The 9,621-nt window shown below is 44.0% G+C and overlaps 1 protein-coding gene across 1 annotated transcript in view; it reads right to left on the reverse strand.

Annotated features, from left to right (window-relative positions):
- TWIST1 (twist family bHLH transcription factor 1) overlaps positions 1 to 154 on the reverse strand; it is a 6,253-nt gene extending 6,099 nt beyond the window's left edge. The window contains exon 1 of the mRNA XM_044920234.1: positions 3 to 154. Coding sequence (XP_044776169.1) covers positions 3 to 123 — 121 coding nt within the window. The 5' untranslated portion in view covers positions 124 to 154. The remainder of the gene's footprint in view (positions 1 to 2) is intronic.
- Positions 155 to 9,621: the final 9,467 nt, after the last annotated feature.

Below are 9,621 nucleotides of genomic sequence, written 5' to 3' on the forward strand. Positions count from 1 at the left end.
GCTGCGCCGCTTGCGCCCCCCGCGCTTGCCGCTCGGCGGCTGCTGCCGGTCCGGCTCCTCCTCGCTGTTGCTCAGGCTGTCGTCGGCCGGCGAGACTGGCGAGCTGGACACGTCCTGCATCATCTCTCAGGTGGCAGCGCGCGGCCTCGCAGGCCCGGGGCAGAGGGGCGGCCCGGGAAAAGGAGGAGAGCCGGGCGCCTCAGCCCGCCAGCTTCCCCCGCGCGCGGCGCCGGCCCGGGCGGTGCGGCCCGCCGTGGAGGGAGCGGGAGGAGGGACGGGGAGGATCTCCGCGGGGAGGGCGCGCGGGGGAGGCGGGGAGGGAGGCGGGAGGGGGAGGGGACGGTGTGGATGGCCCCGAGGTCCAAAAAGAAGGCGCCCAACGGCCGCACGCACACCCTGCTCGGCCTCTTGGAAACGCTGCCGGTGCCGGCGAGCCCGCGAGGTGTCTGGGAGTTGGACGAAAGCTGCAGACCTGGAGGCTCTTATACCTCCGTGCAGGCGGAAAGTTTGGGGGCAGCAGTGTCATTGGCCTGACGTGGGGAGGAGGGACTTTTCGAAGTTTTATAGGAAAGTTTCCGCTTTCCAGCCCCGCTTCCCCCTCCCCCTCCCCCCCCCAACCCCCCTTCCTCAGGGTCTGACAATTCGTTCTCCCAAACCATTCAAAAACGACCTGGCTCGGGCGGCCGGCCCCTCTGCCCGCCTCCTTGCTGCCCTCCCCTTTCCCTCTCCGCCGCCCTCCGCAGGCGGGCGCGGGGCGATTTCCTTCCGCGTCGGAGCGCGCGGGCCGCGCCCCCGCACCCGAGCGCAGCCCCGGAAAGCGGCCGGAGGGGACCTTTCGGCCCCGGTGTCAGTCCCTCCCGGAGTGGCTGTGACAGCAGCGGCAGCAACAGCTTCGACGCAGTGGGTGATGTCTCATCTCGCCCCTGTACCCTCTAGGTCCGTGGGGCCGCTTTGGGATTGCTGGGGGTGGGGGCAGTAGCAGGATAACTGGCAACCGCGGAGCTCCCCCCAGTAGCCAGGTAGACGGGCCCCCAGAGTCGCAAAGGCCAAACCACCGTGGCTAGCCCTGAGGTCGTGGGCATTTTTGAAGACGTGTCTGCGACGCGGGGACTGCGAATCTGTGCCCCGGCCTGCTCTCACCCCTCCCTGAGAAGCATCTGGGCCTTCCTTTTTCCTCCACAGTGACCCAGTCTAAAAGCTTCCTGCCACTCAAAAGACTACACCTCCGACGGTGCTAGAGACAGTTCGTTCTTTCTCCGAAGTCAGTCCTGTCCTTGGAGAAGGCAGCGGGGCCAGAGAGGGACAGTGCAGCGTCTTCGCTGCAGCCCTGGTCTCCTGAGCTGCCAGCCCAAAGTGGAGGACCCTGTGGCCATTTCATCCCTACCCTACTCTCAAATAAAGCCCCACATTGTGACCTCTAAAGGTAGGCTCCTAAGAGAGTGAGAGTGCGATGGGGTTCAAGCCCCCAACACGCGCGCGGCTGATGGTTGTGAGACGCACCTTCTCCACCCTTCATTCCTAGGAGGTGGAGTGGACAATTATGCTTCGTGTGACCCAAACGCGTTCCAGTTACTTGGACACTTTTGTATTTTAAGCCATTCTTACGAACGTTAACAACAACGAGCCCCAGAGCCCCAAAGAGGGTGGTGATGCATATTCTGGCAAATAGGAGGCAACAAAAGTTGGTGGGCTGGAAGGGAAGCCAGGGGAGAAGAGAAACCCCTCTTTGCAATGCCAGACTTGTTTCTCTTTTTTGGAACGAGTTGGGATAGAATAACCATTTCGTGTTCACCGTTAAGTTGCAAAGCAAACTAGAGGTCAAAAGCAGTAGTCGGTTTTCAGGGGGGTAGATTTAGGGGTACCGAGGTTGTGTGCGCTGCGCAGGCCGAGCTCCACTCACGCTCTCCCCAGACTGGCCTGTCAGAGGAGAATTAGCTAAGCGAAAGTCTCCATTCTGGGCCTGACCGAGGGTCGCGGCTGTGGGTGTGGGGAGGAGGAGGAGGGAGCCCAGGCGACTGGAGGGCAGGCCATGTGGCTTTGCCTCGCTGAGGCTCACAGTTTCAGTCCGGAAACCCTGGGGTCTGGAGCGCCTGGAGCTGACTGAAGGGCTCAGACTTCTGGGGGAAGTGAGGGCTAGAGGCATCCCTCTCTCCCGTAGGGGTCGAACAAGTCTGTGCCTTCTTGGGAGGGCGACTTGCGGGATTTGGCTATCACCATTTTTAAAAATATGCAGAAACAATGACCACAGCGTGCCAACTGGCCTGCCCTGAGAGTCGCCGCCCTATTTTAAAATGAGATCCTGTCTGAAAATTAAGGATATCTCCACTTATAGTATGCAGGCAGGTATCCTTAAAACGAAGCGCACTGTGATAAGTCACCCTTTTGTTTACGTCTTCTGCCTTTAGGATTTTATCTCTTGGAAGCTGAGAATAAGGCAGAAATTCTGCCACACTCTACCAAGTGTTCTCTTTTATAAATGCGAGTTGCCGGTTATTCCACAATTTTTATTTGAAGGTGGCTGCAGAAATCTTGAAAATTTTCCACCTCTACCTCTCTCTTTTTTTAAGATCAATCTCAAATCTTAATTTTGTTTTTCTTTTCCCTTTAGTGGAATCCTTAAAACTAAAGAGATGGCTTTTTCCTTTGTGGCTATGGGTAATCAAGACAGGAAAGTGTGGGCAAAGTGTAAAGGGAAACCTTACCTGACCAAGGGGATTTGGGGTTGGAGGATGGAAATGAGGGCAGAGGAACTGGAGGAGAAACCAAGTCCACAGCAGTGCAGGAGCCAGAGATCGTTAGCCAGGTGGACTTGCAAAGTCATCAGTCTCCAAGACTGGTTCTTAAACACATGAACCCAACCCTATTCTGGGCACTGAACTTATAGGGGATGAAGAGCGCCTGGCCATTGGGTACCAGGGATCCCCGGGGCTGAGGCTGTGCTCTCGCTCTCGATGCCAGAATGCTTACAAGAGAGTTTAAAATGAATGACCTAACCAGAACCGTCCCAGCATGGAATCTTCCTGACAGAGTCACAATGAATGACTTTACTTCTGAGAAGAAATTTCTCTTGAACTCTTCGAAGGAGTGGAGGATGAGAATGAGAGGGGTTTTGAGTGCCTACAGGTTACTTTTTGAGCAGAAGGCTGTGGCTTGCCAAATGAATTACCTCTCAAAATGTCTGGGGCTTGATACTCCCTACTTTGCAAGCTGTAATATTTCACGGCCGGCTTGTCCCACTCTGTTCATCTATAGCTGTATGTTACCTAACATTTTATCTAACAATTTTCTTGTCCACACTTGCTGGGGAAAGAAGACTTAGTTCAAAAATCCTAATTTCAGGCTCTTAAAAACAGTTTTAGAAATTTCCCTTTGGGGCTGAACTCAGCTTGACTTGAAGGACGGTAGTGGAGAACTACCTTCTTTGGGAATACTGGATTAATTGGAATTAAATAATTTTGTCTACTTCTAAAATAAATTCCCTGAAAAAAATTAACTGAAAACAAAAAAGTTTTTCTTTTGCACTCAGATAATTCAAAACGAGCTTTGTTTTCAAAACTGCAAACTTGGCATGTTCGCAGTCCTTCCTGAGGAATGTGTGCTGTGTTGAAAATTGAAAAAAACTACTGTTAGAAGAAACAAAGTTAGGAATCTCATACTGAGTGTATGCACTAAGTATGTATCTGTATTCTTCCAGTTTGACTATATATGCACTGGCATTCTCTTAACAATAATCATTTATAAATACTTTTAGAGAAGGAAAAGAAACATACATATGCTATAGAATTGTTAGCAAGATAGGAAATTTTGGAGTTGGATTTGCACAAAAGGTGAGTATTTGAATCTGTTCCTACTTTTTCTTCTTAGTCTTTGGATGACCTACCACCTGTAGATTGGCTTAGAGTTTTGTGAAATCATTTCTCTGAATTGCATGAATGAAGCAAAGGAGCATTCACACAGAAGGGGGCGCAAATAGGAGAAGGCTGCAGTTGAATGAGATTGTACATCTTAGATTTCATCTTGTTTTGGACACTCCACAGGGATTGCCTAGTTTGATACTGAAGTAAGAGAATTTTATCAAAGTGGAACATAAAGTTTGTGTCAGCACAAGTGACTTCCATAACTGTGTGAAAGCAGATTCTTTCTCAGCAACACAGGCAGCCTTAATGATGTTTGAACACCTTGCCCTAAATAAGAGAGCATTCTCTTTCTCTTAAGGATAGTTTAATTTATGGATTTAACTGGTTCTATATTTCTCCTTCTGAACCCCTTTAAGGAACTGAAATTATAAAATGTGAAACTTTCAATCCAGAAATAAAATGAAAAAGAATAAAGCATAAGAAATTGAGTTGCCAAGAGCACTTCAAATGAGCCAATCAAATTTTCAAATAATCTTTAAAATATCTGACATTCTGCATTCAAAATGAGGATAAGGTAAAGAAGCATGATATGCTGAACTTGTATGTAGAGAGGAATCCGAGTGTGGAAAGTATGGAGTCTTGAAGAGCCTCCCCCGCCACACACACCTTTATTGGCTTATTGGGTGTGCAGGCTAGAAAGGTTGTGTCCCAACTTTGCTGCCAGTTAACCTTGGTGAAATACACTCTCACCTATTTCGGGGAGCTGCTGGAGTAACTGAAGAAATAATGGAAGAAGTACGTAGTTATTCATAGAGGCTTTTATCATGGCCATAGGCTTCCTACTTAGTAAGCATTTTTATCTTCTCTTTTTCATCATCAAGCAATTTAAATCTAAATCTAATGGTTTATATTTTGTGTTTTTCCAGATCAAGTTGCTTTTCTGATTACTCATGACTTTCATCTCTCTACGCTTCAAGGGATTTCCTTTTTTCACAAATGGCTTTTCCTGAAGCCTTAAGTCCTATTTCCATTGTTTTGATTGATTCTTCCTGCACAAAACATGTTGTTTGTGCCAGTGACCACAAGAGGACACAATTTCCTAGAGAACTTTGTTTTAAAAGAAACGTACAGAAGAAGACAACTGACAAAATAGCAAAAATACTGCACAATCTGTGACTGTCATTTTGGGTATGCCTATTTGATTTATGTTACTTTTATTAATTAAAAAATATACATGAGTTGGCATTCAAACCTTAGGTTTTTTGGAAGAGTCTATCTTTTCTCTTTATTGTAGAATACAAAGGAAAAACGTTTATGAAAATATGTTAAAATACTACCATTTTAAGGGAAAATGTTTATTTTACATTAGCAGAATTTTGTACAAAACTCTGAGTGGTGTGGAATTTTGCTTTCTCAATTTTAGAACCATGTTTGGCAATGTAAAACAGTTTTTTTTTTTTTTTTAATATGTGACTATTCCAAAATACCATTAAAAGTTTGAATTTTTAATTTCAGCATTTGGGATGTCCTTATGTGAAAAAATGCACGGAAATTATGTTTTATGGTTGTCAGTTACATTTTAATGCATATCATAGGTTAAGAACTAAATTATTTTTCAAAAATAGGGAAAAATAGGACAATTTTAAGATGCTGACTCCCAACACTTCCCCCAAATTATTATGCACACTGCTTAATGGAAGATCACTTTCCTCTTTCCTGATACTTCTCAAAAAAAGCTTCAGAGCATCTGATTACTTTGTACATGAAAATACATTAGAATGAATTATGTCTTGATATTTTTCTAGAATTTTATAGTTCTGGTAGAGTGCCAATGACAACCAGGCTGGGGAATCCTTGTTTCATTTGGAACTCAGTGCTTTGGTTTTGCATTTGTATCTTCTTGCAGTTACATTCCTAATCACATTTTCTGAGACCCTGCTGGAGGAACTGAGCAGTGGACCAAAAGAGCTGGAAAGAGAAGAGAAAAAGACAAGAAAGAAAGAACAGAGTAAGAATAAGGAGGAGATCAAGAGAGAAAAGAATGTGAAAAGAGTGAAAGAGAGAATGGAACAACTGATCAAGACTGACAGAAAAAGAATGAGGCTTAATATGTAGGGGTCAATGATAAAAGGCTTAAATCACAAGATACAGAAAGAAGTGCGCTTAGTGGGAAGCAGAAAAGCACCAAGATTATTTGCCTCAGTTTCTGCTCAAAGAGCCTGTTGTAAGTAGCTACCTGTCCCTTAGTGTAGGCATTTGATTTTAAAAATCCCTGTCATTCTCACTGAAGTCATAACAAGAAGTAAGGAACTGGGTGGAGGGCCATGAAACTTTTAATTGAGGTTAATGTTCATCTAATAGATATGATCTATCCAGAATTAGAGTAAAGGTGATGTATGTTGTCATTTCTGCCTCTCAAGACGGTGGAGGGGAGGATATCTTGGGTGGGGGGCGGGGGGGGGGAACACTGAGGCCATTACTCTGTGAAAAAGGCTTTGAACCTTGGTAGGATTTTAGAAATCCTAGCTCATTGTTTGTTTTCTATTTGACCTCCGCGATGGAGATCCAGTTTGGTGTCTCCATGTGGGTAACCAAGATCAATACTTTTGCCTTCCCCACCTCAGACACCTCCAGGAAGACATAGATATAAGTGATGCATTTTATTCTCATGCAGCCCTACTCAAGACCTTGAGAGATTGTAAGGTTCTGGTTCTGCCTAATGGTGCATTCAGAAGACCTGAATTCTGGTTTCAACTGGTACTAATTAGTTACAACACGTTTATTGACTCTTTAACAAAAACATGTCAGTCTCTAATTATGTTAGGTGCTTGGAGTAAGAAGATTGAGTCCCCAACATCAAGGATGTCACAGTCTAATGAGAAGTAAAACATGAAAACAATTTTGTAACATGGAGAGCTAACTGCTGTCATAGATGTTTTCAAAGAGTGCCAAGGAAGGACACTGGACCTGGTCTGAGGGGACAGGATGCCTTTGTGCATTGGGAAATTACCTCACTGCCCTGGTAGCCTCCAGCTATACTTTCAGGAAGCCTGTCCCAGAGAGAGAGAAACACAGAAAGGCCCACAGACCAAATTAAGATGCACATGTCACATGGCTTATTAAGTCAACTTAAAACCTACAGCAAGAAAAGGAAGTCGAGTAAGTTAATATACTAGAATAGGTTGCAAACAGGCAGGAAGGGCCATGCTCCCCAAATCCTGGAGTTCACAGGTTCACAGTCTTCTCTCTCTTTCCCTCAGTCAGCTTTCCTTGCTGATGGGATGGTTAAGAGGTGCAAAGTAAGGGTGAGCAGTGATGTAGGGTGCCTGGAGGTAAAATAACTTGCTCTATTACAGAGGGCGGATACTCTCGTCCACAGCCGGAACTTGACATGTAGCCTCTGAGCAGCTATGGATTTTATCTTTCTGTCTGGGCCAGAGGACGAGTGGGCCAGGTAGGACATTACCAACAGGGAGCCTAAGACTTCACGAATATGGGATTCCCTGAGAGCCTCATGGCTATTTGATGTTACATAGTCTTTCTGTCCCTTCCTACTTATTTTAATGATGTCTAAGATGTCTTTCAGGTTACTTATTTCCATACTTAATGTCATCTATTTTTTTTGTCTTGTTTCTATGCTTAATGTCCTCTATTCTCTTGACCAGAATTGGATATTCATAAATATTACAAGAAGCATACACTGCAGTGTTCCTGAAGTACCCTTTATCTCAGCTTTACTCTAGAAGAACGCATGGGTAGGAGGAAGGGAAGACACTGGGAGCAGCATGGGCAAAGGCAGGGGCTCAGGAGCCTGTGAGATCTGTGCAGGGACTTGTAAGGAGTCTTGTAGGGCTGGAGATGGAAGGCGTGTGAGAACGTCTGGGAATGACACAAAGTTTAGATCACTAACTTTGTGTGCCATGCTAAGGAATTTGGGTTTTATTCTAAATGCAACTGGGGAAACTGAAGAATGTTAAGTAAAGAAAGGACATGATAAGATTTATATTTTAGAAGTATCAGCCTGTGAACAGATAGTGCAGGGGATGGATTAGACAGCTATGGGATTATATTTAGGAAATTCTTGCATCAACCCACAATATACATTATGTAAGTACATCAGTTTACTTATGAGAACTTACACTGTTGCGATAGCTATGGGGCATGTAGACAGGATAATATAAAGCTGAGAGAAAAGGACTGGATTCAGGAAGATTTGGAGACATCAGTTTCCTCATCTGGAAAAATGAAGGAATTGGATAGATAATATGAAAAATTTCAAAAATGTATAAACTTGAAAGAATTTTAGAAATTATCTAGCCTGACAGGTTTATAGATGTAAAAGTTTTCTCTGTGACTGCTTCTAAGTCTACGATTTGGCACTATCTGGAACCTGAAAGCATTTTCCTAAGTGATGAGAATGAGTTTCCTTCTGGAAACTGCTTGTCGCCAACTGTGGGCCTAAACTTTTGTGCCAAAAATGAGTAAAATAGGCAGTAAAGTGGTTTGAAGGGGAGCAAGAGAGGCTTCCTCCAAAACCACTCGATCCTTTCCATAGTCATGCTTTAAACCTGTCACTGGTAACTCATTAAATCATGGCCTGGCATTGTCCTCTCCAGGCTTGTCTTTTGGAAGGCAGAAGCCCTATTGTGAGGTAACACTTAGCTCACTAACACCTTTGAGTGAATTCGATTGTCTGACATTCTTCGCAGGAAAGGAGGGGCCCAGGGTCCCCGAAGGACACTGGGACAAATTGGAGGCCAGGATTGAAAGTCAAGGAAAGTTGTGAAGAAAGGAACGATTGTGGTACTAAGGCCTTTGCAGTTTTTCCAAGGCCTGTCCAAGCCTTCCATTCCTGCTCTTCAGTGTGGCTGATGGTGTCCAGTTCTCTCTTTTGGATTCAGTTCTAGATAGAGCACAGTGAGATAGTGGGGAAACAAGAACACACTGGTCTTGTCTCATCATCTTGGTGTCTGCCAAGGTCTTAGAACCTTGAAAAGTGTTTATCAAATGAGGCATACTCTTCTATTTCACTATCAGCTGTCTGTGAAGAGCAAATGTTAATCTCTTTAATTATAATGGACCTATTTAGATGGAGTTCTGTTCAAGAGTAGAACTATTTCCAGGAAATATGAAATATATATAATGACTGAGAAAAACAAAAATAGCCACTGGTAGTCATGAGCAACTTTAATGGCAATTTTAATTTCACAGCCAAGTTTTTGGGCTGGGGATAAATAATTGTTAAAAATAATCTAAAGAGAAAGACAAAGATGTTAAATTTGAAGCATATTGGCAGGCTCAGAATATCTGAAGAACAGACACTACAAATGAGTTATATTTAATTTATTTTTTAACAGGGCCATTCTCCAAAATAGTCTGTAGCCTGATAGAATTATTAAGAAAAATCAACTCCATTTCTAGGTTCATGAAACATTTATTCACTAATACATTCATTATATTGATTCTTACATGAAAAATTTGGCACCCAGATATTTTATAAAGATTCATTAAAACATTTTACAGTACTTTGTTTAATACACATTGTAAGTGGGAGAGAGAGAATTTCATGGCCAGCTTTGGTAAAACAGAATGACTATTGGATTTTATTTGTGAATATGTCAGTAATAGAAGCTGCAATCACAAGGTGCTTTAGCTTTTGTCATTTCCCTGAGTTAATAGGTATGGCAGAGGATCATATTATTGGAGAATAGAATAGAATAGAATAGAATAGAATAGAATAGAATAGAATAGAATAGAATAGAAT

The sequence above is a fragment of the Neomonachus schauinslandi genome, chromosome 12, assembly GCF_002201575.2.
Source record: "Neomonachus schauinslandi chromosome 12, ASM220157v2, whole genome shotgun sequence".
NCBI lineage: Eukaryota > Metazoa > Chordata > Mammalia > Carnivora > Phocidae > Neomonachus > Neomonachus schauinslandi.